The 19,977-nt window shown below is 41.8% G+C and overlaps 1 protein-coding gene across 1 annotated transcript in view; it reads left to right on the forward strand.

Moving 5' to 3' along the window:
* Positions 1 to 202: 202 nt before the first annotated feature.
* The window catches only part of LOC141513006 (plasma membrane calcium-transporting ATPase 4-like), a 45,433-nt gene continuing 25,658 nt past the window's right edge, over positions 203 to 19,977 (forward strand). Inside the window, exons 1-7 of the mRNA XM_074222419.1 lie at positions 203 to 438; positions 11,343 to 11,540; positions 12,181 to 12,432; positions 13,377 to 13,502; positions 14,420 to 14,539; positions 15,193 to 15,231; positions 16,909 to 17,058. Of these exons, the coding sequence (XP_074078520.1) occupies positions 249 to 438; positions 11,343 to 11,540; positions 12,181 to 12,432; positions 13,377 to 13,502; positions 14,420 to 14,539; positions 15,193 to 15,231; positions 16,909 to 17,058 (1,075 nt within the window). The 5' untranslated portion in view covers positions 203 to 248. The remainder of the gene's footprint in view (positions 439 to 11,342; positions 11,541 to 12,180; positions 12,433 to 13,376; positions 13,503 to 14,419; positions 14,540 to 15,192; positions 15,232 to 16,908; positions 17,059 to 19,977) is intronic.

Genomic DNA, 19,977 nt, shown 5'->3' on the forward strand with positions numbered 1-19,977 from the left:
CTCTCCCATCTCAGGTCACAAGACCCCATCTTGGGCCTGGTTTTGCTCAGAGCTCCTGCACTGATTGCTTTCCCTCCCTCTCTCCTTTCTCTCTCTCTGCAACTCCAGGTGCCTCTGGTCTCCAGGAAACCTCCCTCCTCCTGGCCTGCCCTTTGAGGAGGAAGGCCTCCCTTGCCTGATCTGAGCCAGAGCCCATCCCCTGCCCCTGCAGCTACTGCCCCCAAGCCAGGGCCACACCCTCCAAAATCATGAAGAGCTCACAGAGCCACCCGACCAACTCGGTGGATGCTGAGGACCTGACCAAGGACTTTGGCTGCACCCTTCAGGAGCTGCGGAGTCTCATGGAGCTCCGCTCCACCGATGCTGTGACCCACATCAATGAACAGTACGGGAGCGTGCTGGGCATCTGTGAGAAACTGAATACCTCACCCATAGAAGGTGAGCACCTGCCGCCACAACCACCACTGGGCAAAGCACTGCCGTCTGCCTCCATTTCCCAACTCCTTCAGGGTGGTGCCTGTCACATAGAGAATGCTGTGTGAACGTTAATATTGTTTCTAATAACTTAACATTGTGCCCATCACAATACCACTTAAATCTTAGTTATTAACTTGTTGTGAGGATTGAATAAGATAATCATTGTGAAGCACCCACTGAGCATGATATCTGGAACACAGTAGGCACTTAATAAATGCTCATTCCTCTCCTTTTTCCTGTTTCTGGGCCCCCTTGAAGTCAATTCACAGAACTCTTCAAGAACTTTTTGTGTACTTAGCAAGGCCAAAAATTACAAAAGAATATCACCCCAGAATAAAAAGCTTAGAGCTCTGCTTGAGGGGGAATTGAGGAGAGGTGCAGAACAGTTAACAAGGATCCCTAGGTAAATTATTGGATAAAGATACTTAGAGATATCTTGTTGTTTGGTCGTTTCAGTGGTGTCCAGACTCTTCGTGACTCCATTTGGGGCTTTCTTGGTAAAGACACCGGAGAGGTTTACCATTTCCTTCTCTAGTTCATTTTACAGATAATGAAACTGAGGTAAATAGGGTCAAGTGACTTATGTAAGGTCATACAACTAATTAAGTGTGTCTGTGGTCAGATCTGAATTCAAGACTTCTTGACTCCACATCCAGTACTTGTCACTTTACCACCTGCCTCCCAAATTTAACAATAGCCTCCTATATAATGTGTAATGGGGACATTTTCTTTCACCCTTGAACTTTGGGAAGTTTTCCTTGAGAGAAGACTCTTCTTTTCAGTGTTACTGTTTTTCTTCTCAAATACTGCCAAAGACAGACTTCAGAACATTATTGCCTGAATCATCCCAGTGCCCACTGAAGTTTGAGAATCGGAAAACATTTGCTTTACAAGAGGTCTTGTGGGACCCTCTAAGAATGTATGGATGTCCTCTGCTGAGACTTAAATAATCTCAACCTGGACATCCAGGGAAAAGTGGAATTGGGTGAATGGGGTGGGGGAAAGAAAACAAGGTCTTCATTTTCTTCTTCAGGAGTTTTGAGACACCTGAGTTTTCTCATTTTTTGAGTCTTCCTGAGAGACCATGATTCTATAAGAATAATTTTGAATCTCAGGCCATTGTTAGTGACTTCAGAGTCAGTCCTTTTTGGAGGGGCAGAAATCAAAGCTTAGAAATCTATCCTTAGACCTTATTTTCCTATAATTTATACCCTTCCTTGATGGAGCCGTCCTAAATGCCCCCTTTTCTATAGGATAGAGTTTGCTGATTCTTCCCTTTTGCTAGGAACTGGTGTAACCCTTTACCACTTTACTTACCCATTTCTAGACTTCTGTTGACTGAGTGATTAGAAGGAACATTTGGAAGATGTCAAACCTGGCAGGCATGGGACCGGTCCCCTTTTATTGAGTTAGCTCAGTTACTGCCCACTTTTTAAATCTTTTCTCTTATTAAGCAGTGACCCAGAGGGACTTAGGTCATTTTCACTTTTAACATTGTTTTTTGTCCTCGCTCGTATTGTCTAGTAGAAATGCAGTTTGGGACATTGCCACCTTCTTTCTCCCTTTCTCTAATCATCATCCTGACTCATTTACTTTATTTAGCTTGTGTGGTTTTGAAAGCTGCAAAGTTTTGCTTCTGTTATGTCTCCTCATTCCCTACTCCACTGTCCCTGTCTTTTGTTGAGGAGATGGAGTTACTCTGCAAAACTTTGTAGGGTTTGGGATTCTGTTTGTACTTTGTCTTGCCTACACTATTCTTGCACCCTTTACCCAGATACATCTACCACAAAGAAGAACCTGGGATTCTTGATCATTTCATTCTGCAAATATTTGGCTACTTGTTCTTTTTTTTTTTTTTTGCAAGGAAATGGGGTTAAGTGGCTTGCCCGAGGCCACACAGCTAGGTAATTATTAAGTGTCTGAGGTCAGATTTGAACTCAGGTACTCCTGACTCCAGGGCTGGTGCTCTATCCACTGCACCACCTAGCCGCCCCTGACTACCTGTTCTTAACAAGATAGTGTGGGGTAATACAAAGATACTAGTGTTAGAGTTAAAAGGAAGCTGAAAACTCATCTGGTCCAACCCCCTTGTTTTATAGATGAAGAGGTTAAAAAAGTTATACAAATAGTTCATAACTGAGCCAGTATTTGAATCTAGATCCTGTGACTTCAAATCTTGGCCTTGTAGAATGATCCTAGCTCGAAAGGTTTGATCTCATAGGGGAAATTCAATGCCCTTAAATTACTGATGAGACAATGCATAAATAGTATGCATTTCAATATACAAATTGCTTTTCAGATATAAACAAAGTACCATAAAATGTCAGAGGGATAAACTATCTGTAACTAAGGGAAGAAGAACACCTTCTTAGAGTAGATGGTATTTGGATAGACCTTCAAAGGATGAATAGGCTGATTCAAACTGATCTGTGGGCTATTAAGAACCAAGAGGCAAGACAGCCCAGAAATCAGTTGAAAATAGAGTAGTTTAGTTAGATAGCTGTGTAAGGAATATGGATAAGAGTAGATGAGTTAGATTCTCCTGAGCTGTCTATAGCATCAAAGACCCTGTCTCCAATTTTCTAGTCTTGCTCACTGCTAATACTGTCTGTAATCTGATTCTCCAAGAGTTCCTGTTGACAAAATCAGAAGACACTGGATGTTAAACAATTCAGGACCAAATAGCCTGTGGGTGACTTTCCTTTGCCTTGGCTTTACCCTCCTCATTGAAAGTTCCTGTTTTTACACTAGACAGTGCCTTCAGGACAACAGAACACTGGCATAAAAGCCTTCCACCTAAAAGGACAAACCATGTTTTACTCCTAGGCTTTAGCCTATCCATGTTCAGCAGGGTTCAGCTTTCTTTGATTGCATGTAGAGCCTACAGTAAAACTGTGTCCTGAATTATTACGACTGAGTTCTATAGATCTCTAAAACTTCTCATTGAAGCAATTTAGATGGCCCAGTGGATAGAGCACTGGCCTTGGACTCAGGAGGGCCAGAGTTCCAATTTGACCTCAGACACATGCCACTTACTAGCTATGATAACCTTGGGCAAGTCACTTAACCCTGATTGCCTCATACCCAGGGCCATCTCCAGACATTCTGATTCATATCTGGCCACTGGACCCAGATGGCTCTAAAAGAGAAAGTGAGGCTTAGCAAAGCACCCCTCACTGAAATCCAGTTCATGTGTTTGTCATGGTAGCACTTCCCTGATGACATGGTTTTCCTCAGGAAAAAAGATGAAGGATAAATATTATTTTAAGCCCTCTCAGTAAGAGTGAGAGTGGGAATAGAAAACAAAAATGAAACCAAGCAACAAGGACCTCTTCTCACTAGGAAAAAACAAGTCATGTTGGACTAGTTTATTGGACTGACAAAGTTGAAAACACCAAGATCCATGAGCTCCAATGAAATGAAGCTATTAAAAAAAAAACCTGTCTTATGATTTAGCACAGCTCTTTGTCACTTCTAAGAGACCATTGCAGACTAATAATGACTATGGAGAAACCAGGAGAAACCTGTCATTAGCAGTCTGTTTTTTGGGAGATGGGGGGTAGAATGAGATAGAAGAAAAGAATCTCGGGGAGTCTTGAAAAAATCTGTTGTTTCTCCCTTGCCCCCCCTTTCCCTATATTCTCAGCAAATTTATCTTGAATTGAGGAGAATTATGGTTCAATCCTCCTCTAGGGAGCTTTATAGTAGAGACATGTTCTGGCTCTCAGATACATCCCAGATCCTGAGGTTCTAGCTGCCTAAGTTCAGTTCTACATACTGTGAAATGTACAGTGACTCAAATAATCCCCCAAGTCCATTTTTATTTTTTATCAATCAAAAAACATTTATTAAAGTCCTGCTATATGGTGTTAAGCACTGGGGATATAAAAAGAGACAAAAGAGAATCTCTGTCCTCAACAAACAAATAAATACAATGCAAACTTTATACAGGAACTAAGAGAAGTTAGGGAAAGCTTCCCAGTAAAAGTTGAGCTTTTGGAATGAAAGCATGGACTTGTCTTCTGATTGTCCTTCCCTTTCCCATACCCACTTTAACCAAAAGTAAAGTGTGGGGAGGGGGCAGTTAGGTGGCACAATAGATAATCAGCCCTGGAATCAGGAGATTCCTAGTTCAGACAGGCCTCAGACACTTGATACTTACTAGCTGTGTGACCTTGGACAAGTCACTTAAACCCCATTGCCTCACAAAAACAACCAAAAGAGGTAGAAACTAAACAGAAATACACTTCCCTTATCCTTCCAAGTTAAAAGGCTTTCAAGAGGAACCCAAGACTCTACCTCAATCCTCTACTACTTTACCAATTGCTCACATTGAGTAAAAGTCATTTTTGAATTTTGACTCTGCTTTGGGTAGAAGTGGTGGCCAAGGCCAGAATGTCTACAGAGAGAAGCAGCTTGTCTAGATAACATCCGGGCTGTTGTTCCCCATCTCCTCTTCTGCCCTTAATTTTCTCTTCCCTCTCCCTCAAACCCCCAATTTCCTGCATCTGTAATAAGTCATCTCTGTGGGCTCTTTAGGAGTTAAGGAGAGTAGTTTCAGAGTGGGAGCCGGACCAGGCCCTCAGAATCAATCTTGGGCTTGGATCGGAAAGGGTGGAGATGGAGAACCTTTAATAACCAGAGAAATCCAGTAGCACTGGGACTCCTCTCAGAGCACAGAAGAATGTTTCCATTTTATTTGGAATTGATTGCTTGTGAATGAACTTCCCCTTTGTATTCCCCAAGACCCCCTCCCTTCTTCATTGCTTGCCTCTAGCATCCATGAGGGAAGATATTGTGTTAGAGAAAATACTAAAGACTCTGGCAGAAGTCCTGGGTTTGAAGCCTGGCTCTGACACTAGCTCCATAACCCTAGGCCAGTCACCTGTACAGAGCTGAGTCTCTATTTCTTCACCCATTAAATAGGGATGGTTTTATTTATATTTCTTGTGAGAACAGAACTTTGAATCTGTTATGTTACATCAATGTGAGAGTTATTATCCAGAGAGGCAAAGATCCAGAGAGATCATGGAATGAGTCTGGTACCCTGCCTGCTGTAAGGGCATCTGACATTTTGGGGTACCAACCTTAGAGCCCCTTTGCCTTTGGAAGTAGCAATTTATTCAAGCTTACTCAAGACCCGTATTTTGAGATCTGTGGCATCCCTTCCCCCGACCTCTCCCCAGGTGGCACAGTGGATAGAATACTGATTTTGGAGTCAGGTCAGGAATTTGAATCCAGCTTCAGATTCTTTAGACTAACTGTGTGACCCTGGTCAAGTCGCTTAACCCTGATTACCTCATATCCAAGGTCATCTCCAATAATCCTGATTCATATCTAGCCACTGGACCCAGATGGCTCTGAAGGAGAAAGTGAGGTTGATGGCTTTGCACAACTCCCCCCTCACTCAAATCCAATCCATGTGCTAGTCATGGCATCACTTTCCCTGATATCATGATGTTCTTCCAGAATGAAAGACAAAATATCATCATGGAGAGTAAATGCCAACCCAGATCATGGTTCTCATTGTTGTGTGAGTTTGGAGTTTCTGCTCTGGCTAGTCCCCTGGGGATGAATATTTGATAGAGAGCACAATAGAAGAGGAACTAATGTCCTTGGAAAGTGAAGCTAGGCTGCTTGTGACCCTAACTGGGAGATAATGTTATTTTTAGGGCTTACTCATTATTTACTAAAAGACTTAGAGTTCTTGAGAACCCTACCCATGTTCATATTTGCCAAAGACAATGAGCTTTGCTGACCACCTTCCTCATCATGCCCTCTGACTCCCTCTGGTTTCTCTGGGTACCTCAGCTGAAGCTTAGCTAGAGGAATTTTCAGGGAGAAGAGTGTCCTGCCTCTGCAATCCATGCGGCGGGGGAAAAGAAAACTAGAATTCTGGGGTGCTAGCCCCTGGGTCAGCAAGGAATTTATTAGACATAGCTGAAGTTGTAAAGGAGACTCAGGCCAAAAATTGTCTTAGGGTAGGGGAAATGGATGAAACAGACTGCTTCCAACAGCATGAGCAGATAGGCTGTTATATGAATGAGGTAGGGAGAAATTAGACAGTCCGAGTCCATGAGGGAGAAACTGGCAGGGACACTGCAGTAGTGGTTGGAGAAGAGATGGAAGGGAAAGAATGAAGGGTCAGTTAAGTCCTAAATGAAACCAACCAGCACTTTCCTTCTTTCTTTTTTACCCCAAACCTCCCTTTTCTTTGAGAGAGATCCCATAACATATCTTGGAAACTCCCAAGGTCCTCTATGATTAGCTTTGGAGCTGGTCTTCCATTTTTAAGCTGTTTCTTCTTGCTATCCTGGGATGCTGAGGGATCTATTGCTATATTCTCCCTCCTATCCTTCCCTTCCATGGTTCACCTCCCCCTGACTGCTCCATCCCAAATCCTCAAACTGTTAAGACTTACGACTCTTGAATAATAGGAGTTTTGCTGCCTTGAATAGAACTCTCTGAAGACTTTTTAAACCCTCTTCCTACTATTCCATTAATTATTCTTGTTACTGGGTTGGGTTAAGACCAGGGCCACACCACTGGACTAGCACATCTTCTTACACTCTAAGGTGCTCCTCTTGGAAATAGGGTTTTTTAGTCCCACTCTGCCACCCACCACCTAACCACGAATTTTTCCTCAGCTTCCCCTTGAAGACCTCAAGGGAAAGGAAACTCCTTCCTTCTGGAGGTTGTGGCTTTTAGTAAGCAATGGTAGAAAGAAGTCAAAGTAGAAGTCAATGTTTACTACTTCAAACTCAGGAGAAACTGTCCTCTCTAACTCCCAGGATTTCTAGGCACTGTGAAAAGAAAGATGACTTCCCCCCCCTTCTTTCCCACCTCCTTACCTTCTGCTGCACACCTGAACCACTAGTCATTATTTTACCATGTGATCTTGATTACATCCCATCCTTTTCTGCATCTTGACTGAAAAAGGCAGATGCTGAGCCTGGAACTGCATATCATTGTATTAAAATGGAGGTGCCAGAATGGGAAAGGTCCCTTGAATCTTCCAAATGAGGCACTAGGACAGCATCTGACTGCTATCTACTCCAGGTTTTGGAATATACTTTGCCAAGGGGCAACTAGATGACACAGTAGATAGAGCCCTGGCCCTGACTTCAGGAAGACCTGAAGACCTGAGTTCAAATCTGGCCTTAGTCACTCACTAGCTATGTGACCCAGGGCAAGTCACTTAACCCCAAACAATTGTTTCCCCACAATATAAACTTTGCTGAGTTAAGAGGTTCCTTTATAGATCTTAATATTTGTTTTTCCCTATCTTTCAAAATAAGACTGAATTCAAATCATCTCAGGGAAAAGATGTTGTTTCCTTCCTTGCTTAAGTAATCTAACTCAAGCAACTGGATGTCTCATAATATCTTTGCTAGTAGCACTTTTGCTAGGGACCTGGTTAATAATAGAGGGTTATCCTTGCAACTTCTTCTTGGGAGATTGGGGGGGGGGGAGACAGGAGAGTGCACTTTCCCTGATAGATGGGGATGGGCCACTTTGGATTGGGCTCCAGCTTCTTCTTCTCTCTGGGTCCCAAACAGGCAGACACAGATTTTCCATCAATGCTTTTAGTCTTCTCCCAACCCCTCAGGAACCTGGATAAGGTCTGTGGACTCCCCAGCATGGGGTGGGGGATAACTTCACAGTCTATCACATTCTTTATGTCTCACCCGACCCATGTGCTCAGTCTGACTCTCCAGTGGCATTTCCCATTCAGACCTAGGGCTCTTTTTTCCAAAGGTTCTTGGGAGTAAGATTTTCTTTTTCTCCATCCTTCTGGATTCCTTCAGGGAAAGGAACCTTTCCTTGTGGAAAAGGAGCTTGTAAAACTCCCTTTACTCTCTCTAGGATTGTGTGTGTGTGTGTGTGTGTGTGTGTGTGTGTGTGTGTGTGTGTGTGTATGTTGCTGCTGCTGCTGAGATCAGAGGCTAAAATCTGCTCCTGACTGAGGGTATTTATGTGTGTGAAATTACAGCTGTTGAAATCAAGGAGTGAAAACCTTCTCTGAGGCAGAAAGAATTAAAATGAAAAGTCCGAAGTGTGGGACTAGCCAAGCTCCTCGTCCCACATGATTCTCCTCTCTATTTCATATGTGAGAGGGAAAGGATTCCCAAGTAGACAATGGGTTCCAGCTTTCCCCTCTCTCTGCTCCTTACTGGGCATGCTGGAAACTGGAAAATCCATTTAGGTTCTTTAAGATAGAAATTCTAGGTGACTTATGGCAGAAATGATAAGGCAGGAGTTGAGATGGATTGGGGTTATCTATATCTTGAGGGGGAGGACACAGACAAGATTCAGTCTTAGGTTTTTCACAGAGACTTTTGCCTCATTGTTGCTTCTAAAATATGCCACAGGAATCTTTTGGTGTCTTAGTTTTTCCATTTCTACAGTGAAGGAGTTGGATTGGATGATCTTTTAAGTTCCTAACAGAACTCTGTTTTTTTCTAATTCCCCTCCCCCCATTTCTGGTCTGCTAGGGAAACAGTAGGACTTTCTTTAAGTTCCTCCTGGGGCCATTCTCTGGGTAGTTAGATTCTCTTTGCTATCTTATGGCTTCACATCCACAACCAAGACCAGCTCAGGTGGCCCTCTCTCGTTCTCCCTTCAGACAGTGGATGACCCTTCTTCTGGAGCAATGGTGATTCCCCCTAGAGCACCTCCCAAGTGCCTGACATTCTGGTTATCCTTGGGGACTTTCCTTTATCCTGTGAGGCCGGCATATCAAGGTGCATCCTGCCTCATCAGAAGGACTATAAATCTCTGAATCAACTTGGCAATACCCTACCATTTTAGAGCCCCCAAGGAGAGACCCAACTGGGCTCTGCCCCCTGGCAATACTATGTCTGCCGAGAACATTATTTTCCCAGGATCATGTCCTCTTTTTCCTACTGAGAACTGGACCACCCAGGCTGAGGGAGATAGGGAGACTACTGGGAAACACTCAAATTCTCCTCTTAGCCACTCCACCCCTGTTTCTTGTCCTGAGTCAATAAAGAATGTATAATAGTATCTAGCATTTCTATTGAGTTGTTGTGAGAATAAAATGTGATTATGTCAGCAAACTTTAAAGATATAGAAATGCTGGCTATTTTATTATATTATTATTATTAACTTTTCTCACTATTCCTTGCACTAGCTTTTCAATGTAATAGAACCAACTTGGATTTATGATAAGTAATATAACAATAATGAAAGCCAGTATTTATGTATGTACTTCAGCTATATTATTTCATTTGATCCTCACAACTCTGTGAGGGAAGTTCTATTATTATCTCCATTTTAAAGATGAAGAAAGTGAGACAGATAATTTAAGTTACTTGCCCAGGGTAACACAGCTAAATACGACTTCCCTTTATGGAGAGATTTAAAGTTGTTCTTCCCTAATTTATGTGCTGTTTGAGAGTTCTACAAAAGTATTCTCAAATCCTAAATTTCTCCTATCACAGTCTTGTCTCTCTCCAGAGTACCACCTCTAGTCCAATTGTATATCTGTCCAAGTTTATTTGTTTCTTTTTTGATCAGTTGATGTTTTTTTTACAAAGCCCACCTCAAAGTTCTTTCCCAAGTTGTAGCAGGAAGTGTTTTGGTCAAATTAAAGATCATTTCCTTTAATTATCTTCTTAGTAGAAATGATCAGCTACTCTCTTCCATCTATATCTTAGTCAAACAACCCTTAGAGGAACTAGTCAAGTAGAGACTTTCATCATCATCATCATCATCATCATCAAGGCTTACTTCCTTCCAGAGGCTCTCTAATGGCCCTCTACTGGCCACAGTTGCTTGGATTTAAGACTACAAAGGTGTTCTTTCTTTGTGTTATCTGGGAAACCTGTGTTGCCACTCCCCCCATAAAGAGCTGCATCTTACAGTCTTGTATGCCAAATGTATAACTAATTTTTTGTAGCATATAAGCCTACTGATAAACTCCAACTGGCTTTAATTACCATATTAAAATCTGATATCCCTTCCCCCCCTTCATCTTTGCAGTGGGGCTGTCAATGTTGGGAAGATAACTGAGAATTTCTGTCTTTAGATTCCCAATCTCAGAAAATTGCCTGGATGCTTCCAACTCCAAACTAACCCCTTCTTCTTCTTCTTCTTTTCTTTGCTCCTTTTTTTACCTTCTGCCTAAATAATCCCAGTAATTCAAAAAGGGAAGGGAAGTCACTGGGAGGAGAGAAAAGACCAGAATTAGAAGCTGAGATCCCAGAACATCTAATATCTTCTGGTGCCTTGGAAGTCTAGTGGAAGGAACCCTAGACTGAGAATCAGGATGTATCCCCCTTGCTCCTTGTGACTATTTATTGTCCCTATAAGAGCTGTAAAGGAGGACGTGTGAGCAGATGCAGTCAAATGGTAATTTAAGAGTTTGGGGACTGTGACTTCATTGATTAAGTACCTTCAACCAATGTAGATCAGCACTTACCAACTTGGTCCAAAAGAGTTCCCAGAGGGTACTGAAGGTGAATATTTTGCTTAGTGTCACAGGGCCAGAATGGAACAGACTTAGGACTGGAGCCCAAGACTTTTGACTCTGAGAACAATTTTCCATGATACCATGGTATCTTCAGTTTGGATATGCACCTTTGGAAAATGCTAATGAAACCCTTAAGACATTATTAGATTTAAGTTGACTCTATTCAAGCCAATAAAAGTAGGCCTTAACTATTCTTGGCATCCTTGGTTGTGTGGAAATAGGCCATAAATGATCTGACTTCTTGAAGAATCTTCCTATAGGCCAAGGAAAGTAGTTAGGTTTGTTTGGGGAAGGTAGAACCTTTTTTCTTAAAATTGCTTCTGAGATCTTTATTTTTTCCTTTTATTACCTACCCCTTTCCTTTGTTCAGGATTGTCCGGGAACCCTGATGATCTGGAAAGACGCAAGAGGGTGTTTGGAAAAAACTTCATTCCCCCTAAAAAGCCCAAGACCTTTTTGGAGTTAGTATGGGAGGCTCTACAAGATGCCACACTCATCATTCTGGAGGTTGCAGCAGTCATCTCTCTAGGCCTGTCCTTCTACCATCCTCCTGAAGACGGCAATGACCGTGAGTGTCTTAGAACTGGGCAAGATCCTAATTCAATCCAAGCAATAGGCAATTAATATAAGTTATTGTTAAACTATCTCCACTTAGATACTTTTTCTCCTGTCTACCCAGAATGATTAGTCAAGGAACAGGGCTAGTTAATTCAGATTTCATTTGGACATTTTGTCCATTACTCAAAGAGGTCCATTTCTACCATAGTGACAAATAGACTATTGCAATCCTATAAAGCCCCCCCGCTCCTCAGAGTGCAAGCCCAATGCTTGGCATCATGGGAAATTGCTCAATCTGTTGGGCAGTAATAGTCTGACCTCCTTGGACTCAGGTAATTATTTATAGGTGACTTGCATAGGCACAGTCTGAATTTTGGCATCACTGACTCCTTTCAGGTTAACATTGTGGTGGTGCAGATGATAAGTAGATACCTAAACTAGGTTTTCTCAGCAGTGATGGTTCTTCTTCCTGGCAGTCTGCCTACCTTCCTCCATCCTACCTCATCTCACTTCTCCCAGAGAGGTTTAGTGAAAGCATTAGCTCCACTTAACATACCAACAAAGGCCTTTTAAGTGATCTCCACTTAACATACCAACAAGGGTCTTTTAAGTGATACTCCCCTCCCCCTTTTCCTTTCCTTATGAAATAGAGTGTGGTCAAGTCACAACTTCTGGAAAGGATGAGTTAGAGGCCGGCTGGATCGAAGGGACAGCTATCCTATTTTCGGTCGCCATTGTGGTGCTGGTGACAGCCTTCAATGACTGGAGCAAGGAGAAGCAGTTCCGAGGCCTACAGAGTCGTATTGAGCAAGAACAGAAGTTCGCTGTTATCCGAAAAGGCCAAATCATCCAATTGCCTGTCATGGAGATCGTGGTGGGAGATATCATCCAAATCAAATATGGTGAGAATCCCATGCTGTTTATACCTCTCCTAGTCTACCTACTTTGTAGACAGGTTTCTGTTCTCCATAGCTGACACTAGAAATTTTTGTATTCCATTTCAATTGAGGAAGCAGGGAGAGATAATGAGATACTGCAAGGATACTGCTTGGGGAGTTTGCTACAATTGGAGAGTTGGAGCAGGGTGAGGAAAAGAGGAGGGGATAGAGTGGAGAACAACTTTACTTGAGATGAAGCACAAGAGTGATGATACCAACTTGTGGTAGCTTTATATTTTAACTATTAAAATTAAGTTTAATAATTAAAATTGTGATCTTGTAATCTAAGTCCTAGGTTCAATGGTTTCAATGGGATACTAACAGTATTCTCAGTCCTATATTAAAGCCCTGATATAAAATTCTCCCCCTAAGTAGAGGTCACTTCATTTTGGCTGTAGTTTTGCTGTCTCCATTCTCCATTTCTCTTATACCTTTGCTGTTTCATTGCTTGATGGGCAAGATGGTTTTCTCCTCTGTCTTATAGTATGAGAAGTCTAAAAAGTATTGAAAGAAACTGGGCAGATTATATTCCTCATTGTCAGCTTCTGGATAAGTTGTAAGTCCTTTAGGAAAGGAATAGTCTGAGACCCTACCATGGTGAAATTAAATGCAAGCTTGCTGCTCTATGAAATAGCCGGCATATTTTTCTGGGTCCCAGATAGGGACTCATCAGGAACAACATAACCAGAGCCTATGGAGGTTGTCCTACATCTAGAAGGGACTTTGTTCTTGGTGATCAGGGCTAGATTTTCCCTTTGATATCTACATGGTACTTATTTGTCTAATGTCCTGCAAGGAACCTCTGTGAAAGAAGTCTCCTAGAGGAGACTAGAACCATACCTTCCCACCTCTCTCTTTATTTCTTATGACCAGTCTCCATTTTCTTTTCCTGTCTCCTTTTTCTCTAGGTGACCTGTTGCCTGCAGATGGGGTCCTGGTACAAGGGAATGATCTGAAAATTGATGAGAGTAACCTAACTGGGGAATCTGATCATGTCAAGAAGTCTATTCAGAAGGATCCCATGCTACTTTCAGGTGAAGCTCTGGCTTTTCCACCATAATAATGGTGTCACAGAGATGGCCTTGTAATAATAGCTGATAGTGAATGTTTACATAAGACTTCCTGTGTACCAGGAACCATGTTAAACTCTTTATAATTGTTAACTCATTTTATCCTGACAACTACTACTCTGGGAGGCAAGTGATATTATGATCCCCGTGTTACAAAGGAGGAACCTGAGCCAGACAATGGCAAAATGACTTGCCTGGGGTCACATGGCTAGGAAGTATCCAAAAGTGGATTTGAACTTGTCTTACTGACTATAGGCTCCCTGAGCTACCTCAGATCTCAGTAAAACCAGTCCTTTAAATGAGGTTTCTTTGATTCCATTCCAAAGGATATTCAGAGGTGATTCAGTCATTTCTAATCCCTACTGCCCTGACAACTACTTGTTTCTACAATATCCCTACCAAGAAGTCTCCTAAAGCATCAACAGAAAAGGATTCCCTCTGGATGCAAAGTGTTTGGGTTCAGACCCAGCTTTTGCCATTTACTGCCCTTGGGAACACTGGCAAGACACTTAATTTCCCTTCACTCCAGATCCCTTGTTCATAAGATGAAGGAGATAAACTAGCTCTCTCTGGGGTCCTTTTAGCTCAATCCTAAGAAGAGCCTGGGAACTTTCTGAAAAGATTCCTGTGTGGTCCAAAGATAGACCTGGAATAAAGGGCAAGAATGTTAAAGCAGATTGAGCTGTTCTATCCCAAGAAATAGATTTCCTTGCCTGCCCTGGCAGAATGGCCCTTTTCCTGAATTTGATATTGAGTGTTCTGTGCTCTACAATCTGATGTGCTCTAGTTCCAGGAGAGGACTCTGGGGTATCTCAATGATGGATTGCTATACAAAGCAAGGCTGGGGGTACAGAAATAATACTTTTTCTCACTCTCTCCAGGAACCCAGGTGATGGAAGGATCTGGCCGGGTGCTAGTGACTGCGGTGGGAGTGAATTCCCAAACTGGGATAATCTTCGCCCTTTTGGGGGCATCAGAGAGTTCTGAGGATTCCAAACCCAGTAAGCCACATTCCGGTTCCCCAAGTCCCTTGTTGCCTCTTCCCTAGATTGGACTAGAGATCTAGTTTTGAGATGAGTCAAGGGACTTGACTTGAAGATTCTCCATTTGAAACCCAAGGGACATTCCCTGGACAAGGAACCTATTGAAATAAGGTTGACAGATCATCCAAATCCTTTAGAAAATGAGAAAAGAAACCATTTGGATACAGCCAGTTCTGACTCCCTAGGGAACATTCATGAACATCAGATCCTGCCTGTAGATTTCCAACATGGTTGCTCTGTGGCCTTGATGTTCCATGGGTGCAAGATGATGGCTTCTGAAATGTTACCAGACCCCAAGTTGACCGAGGTTCTGACCTCAGCCACCTGCCTTCTCTTAACTCATTCCCTTTGTCCCTTTTCCCTACCCAGGTCTCAACATAAACTGTCCAGGTTAAGGGAAAATACAGTAGAAAAAGTAATTGCCAGCATTCAAGAAGCAGGGGACCAGGGTGAGGTGGTTTTAAATACTAGAGTGAGAGTCAGTTCTCTCTCTGGAGTTCAGGCATCCCAAAAAATAAGATCCCCATTTTACATATTTCATAAACTTCTAATTGACACCTACCATTTCTTTCCACTAGGAGTTTTAAAAATTATTGTTCTTGTTCAAACAGGTAAAAAACAAAACACCCTCCCTGAAAATCGCAATAAAGGTAACCTCCTCTCCCCATCATGTACCCTCCTCCCCCCAAACCAGATCTCCCAGGCTGTTCGTCATTGTTCCTTCTTCTTCCTTCCCATGAGTCTGTTCTTTGCTGAGCAGGTGGAGGCATGTGGAGGGTGCAGTGATCAAGACTTTTTGGTCCATCTTTCTTTTGCCAACTTGAACTGAGGATATAACACCCTCTGCTGTCAATTTAGGGGGGCCAGAACCTAGGTTGCTTCTGGGATAGTGGAAGATTGAGCTGTTCTATCCCAAGAAACAGATTTCCTTGACTGCCCTGGTAGAAATGGCCTTTTTCCTGAATTTGATATTGAGTGTTCTATTCTCTACAATCTGATGTGCTCTATTTCCAGGAGAGGGCAATGCCCTTATCCCTGAAAGGATTGCATATACACTGTGCCCTCCTCATCTTCTCATGGTCTCTCTCTGTTCTTTCCTGATCTGGATTACCCTCTCCATTGTTCTTCCCATATGAGCTTAGGGAGAACCCCATTTTTGTACTTCTTTCCCCATACCTCTTGCTCTCTCCTCTTCTTTCTGGTTCGGTTTTATCCTCTTAACATTTTTTCTTTTTGGTGGCTGTGTTGTCATTCCTGCTTTGTCCTTTCTACATTCTTATAGAAGTAACCTCTCCCAATGGGTACAATGTACATGGGCATGGGGTAGAGCCTTAAGAAAGAAAGGGATATGGAGATAGTTCTACTGGAAGACAAGACAGTTCATAAAGATCTCTTCCTTACCAGTCCAGATGGCACTAAAAGTAAAGCTATCACATTTGTTAGAGTACCAGACCTGCTCAAAGGAAGTGATTATCATTATTTTTAGACTTATTATAAACATGTTTTAAATACAAATGAAACAATTTGGTTTCTGCATTTTTTTCTCTATAAATCTCTCTCTTATGCTTTTCCCATGGAACCCTCATACCAACCATCATGTAAAGGATTTGTCTCCAGGCTTCCTTCCATGTCTCCCTTCCTTCATGGGGTACTAACCAAGCACTCTCAGCCCCAACTCATATTGGAGGGGTCTGGAAATGCCCAGTTTTATGGTCGTTTTTGTTTGTTTGTTTGTTTTAATGATTTTATGTATGTGTGAAGGGAGATAGGCATTTCAAAACAAGAATCCAAATTCTAATGTCCCTGCCATGTTTGCCTACTGTCTACTATCTCAGCCATATTCTGTATTTTCAGAGTGCATCCATTCCAAACACTGATTTCTTGAAAGGATGGTTTGAAATTTTCTATTGCATTTGTGTGTGTAAACACACACACATGCATATATGTATATATGCATGTGTGTGTATGTATGTATGTATGTATATTTAAATTTTGATAAAGTAATGTGCAATGTTAAATCCAGTTCTGGATGCTGAACTAGGGATAGGAGACTGACAGTAGGGAAAACATACCCTGTCCTGTGTCTTGCTCCAAAGAATCTAATCAGAAATCCATGCAAGTTGAATTCAAATGCCTAGCCCTCAGGTAGGATGAGCCAGGGTGAGCTCAGAGGGTTGGTGAAGGTCTCAGAGCTGGTGTTAGCTGCCCAACAACAACTTGTGTTTCAAGGAGACAGGTAGCTAGGCATCCTGGTTTCTTGGCTCTAACCTGCCTTGTCATCAGTTCACCTGAGCTTCTGGCTCATCTGCTATTTATCTGTGCTCCAGCTAAAACTGAAGATGGTGTGCCTCTAGAAACCCAGCCCCTTCAGAACCATGAAGACTTTTCAGAAGAAGATTTGAGAAGCCGGGGGCCCAAGGAAAAGTCAGTACTACAGGGTAAACTGACCCGCCTGGCTGTTCAGATTGGGAAAGCTGGTGAGTAGGTCAAGTTGTTTGGGCTCAGCTTTGGAGAAAGGGTAAGAAAAGGAAAAAAAAGTTGTCTATCCCACAAATCTCTCTTCTCCCACTCTCCCTGCCCATACATGACTAGGGTAAACAAGGAGATGAGATCCTGACTTTACCTCCAATTCCTTTTTGAATTAGCATCATTTTCCCTGAGGTAGAATCTTCACCAATAAGGAAGACCCTGGAGTATGTTTGAGTCCTCAAGTCCAAACCTGAGAACTAAAGAATGTGATTTCTGAATAAAGATTCAAGTTCACAGAACTTCAGCTTGAGGAAAGCTGATGGAACCCCCAGTAATTATCCAGCTTTGATTTCAAATTCTCATGTGATAGAGAAGTCACTATGTCCCAAAGCAGCCCATTCAGTGTTGGTAAAGTTCTATGTGTTAGAAAATATCTCCCATATTGTGAGCTGAAGTCAAAGGGATTTAAGCTAACATGGAAATTTATAAAATATTGGTTTTGTCTTGTCAGGACTCTTGGATCTAGTTTGTAAATTTCTTGAAGACAAAGTTCATTCTTCAGTTAGAAAATACTAATGACATGGATGAAGATCTTCCCCTTTTGATTATTCTGTGATCATGAACAGAGGGAGATAAGAGTACTTGGAGAGAGATTTCTAAAGGATATTCTTCCCAAATAAATTGTCTGCCATAGAAATATGGATAGTACCCAAGCAGAAGTTTTCTCTAGCTGGCTTTCCATCCTCTTGGTTTCTGCTATGGTCTTTCTGCTCCCTGTATATCTCCCTGTATATCAAAAGTAAAGATATTTCTCCTTCAAAGTCCTGACCCTAGATTTATTACTTTTCCTCCCACTTTTTTTTTCCTCTGCCTAAAATGAGCTTACGTGGTACAATGGATAGAACACTGGACTAGGAGTTAGGAACTAAGAATTCAAATTTAGCCTCCAACACTTTCTGGTTGACTGAGCCTGGGCAAGTCATTTAACCAACCTTTGTCTACCTCAGTTTCCTCAACTGTTAGATGTAGATAATAACAGTACCGACCTCCCAGGGTTGTTGTCAGGATCAAATGAGACTAGTATTGTCCCTGGCCCATAAAAGGCATTTAATCAATACTTATTTCCTTCCTTCCCTCCTTCATTTCTCTTCTTTCTTCTCTGACCATACTCCTTCTCTACCTCATCCACTGCAGTTCAATCCAATCTAAGAGTCAACAAAACTGAAGAAATGGAAGGAATCTATCTCCCTCCCCACCTCCACTTCTTAGATTGAGGCTTGGTACAGGGACCCCCTTCCAGATGACATCTTCCCTGTCCTCCCAGCTACTAATCACTGCTACCTCCATCTGAAAATTATCTTGTATTATTGTTATTATTATTATTATTCATAATAGCTAACTTTTCCATAATGTTGTAAGGCTTACAAAGTGCTTTTCAGTGATCTCATTTGATACTCATAACAACCATGAGAAGTAGGCACCATTATTATCCTCATTTTTAGAGTTGAGGAAACTGAGGAACTGAGAAGCTTAGTGACCTGCCCAGGATCACAAAGGTAGGAAGCGTCTGAAGTTGGATTTGAACTCAGGTCTTTCTGATTCCAACTTAACAATTTTTTTTGGTTGATTGACCTTTAATATCTGATCTGAATCCTTAACCTGAATCCTACCTGTGACATCTTCAACAAGTGATTATTCAGTTGCCAATTGAGAATCCAATTATAATCAGGAGCTCATTGCCTCCCAAAGTAGACCATTCCACTCGAACTCTGGTTGTTAAAAAGTTGTTTATTTATAATGAGCCAAAATCTACTTCCCTCTAGAACATATTTAACCTGCCCCAATAATTTGGGGAAACCGTTATGTGCTTTTTCTTACTAATCTTTTATTCTACATGTTAGACATTATTATTGCTACAACTGATCATTATATGGAATGATTTTAAATAGCCTCACACCTGGATTTTTTTTCCCTTAAACTCAGATGAAAGACTCTTTTTAAATCCACACTCTCTTCTAACCTTTATACCTTTTAGGATCTTGATTCTGTCATTAACATGATAGCTAGGTGGCAACATAGTGCACATATGCTGGGTCTGAAATCAGGAAGACTCATCCTCCTAAGTTCCAATTCAGCTTCAGACACTTACTAGCTGTGTGACCCTGGACAAGTCACTTACCTCTGCTTGCCTCAGTTTCCTCATCTATAAAATAAGCTACAAAAGGAAATGGCAAATCACTGCCGTATCTTTGCCCAGAAAAACCCAAATGTGGTCATGAAAAGTTGATCAGGACTGAACAACAACTACAAAGTCCCTCATCTTAACAATAGATTGAGGGAATCTGCACCTCACTTTTATTTTTGTATCCTTAGTACCTAATAACATGGAGTAGGCATTTATTTAATAAATTGCTTGTTGAATGAAAATTATTGGTTTAATCTTAACATTTCTGGATGATTTATAGTCAGTTTTCTATTTCAACTTTTATTAAAGACCTCTGTGTAGAGCACATCACTAGGTACTGGAGATACAGATTTCCTTGCTCCTTGTGACTTAACATTAAATCTATCCTTGAGGGGCTTTTTACCAACCCATATCCCTTTCCTCTATGTTTCAGATTTAGAGTTCACTCATTGCCTTACTGATACTGTATGCCTTGGTCATGGAATTAGTTAAAAGACAAATTAGCAAGTAAAAATTGGCTACCACTTTTTTCTAAGTTCTTCCTGGCCTACTTAAGATCCCTTCTTAAAATTTCATCTCCCACTACTGCCATCTTGAATTTCACTCTTCAATACACAATCCCAATTGAGGGAGAGTTAAGGTTGAGTGAGCAAGAGTTAGTTACCCAGTCTAAAGGTAAAGAGTTACATTAACATCTAGGCAAGTTCAGTTTGGGATGAGTGCCCATAAACTTAAATCATGA

This window comes from Macrotis lagotis, chromosome 2 (genome assembly GCF_037893015.1).
Source record: "Macrotis lagotis isolate mMagLag1 chromosome 2, bilby.v1.9.chrom.fasta, whole genome shotgun sequence".
In the NCBI taxonomy this organism is placed as follows: Eukaryota; Metazoa; Chordata; class Mammalia; order Peramelemorphia; family Peramelidae; genus Macrotis; species Macrotis lagotis.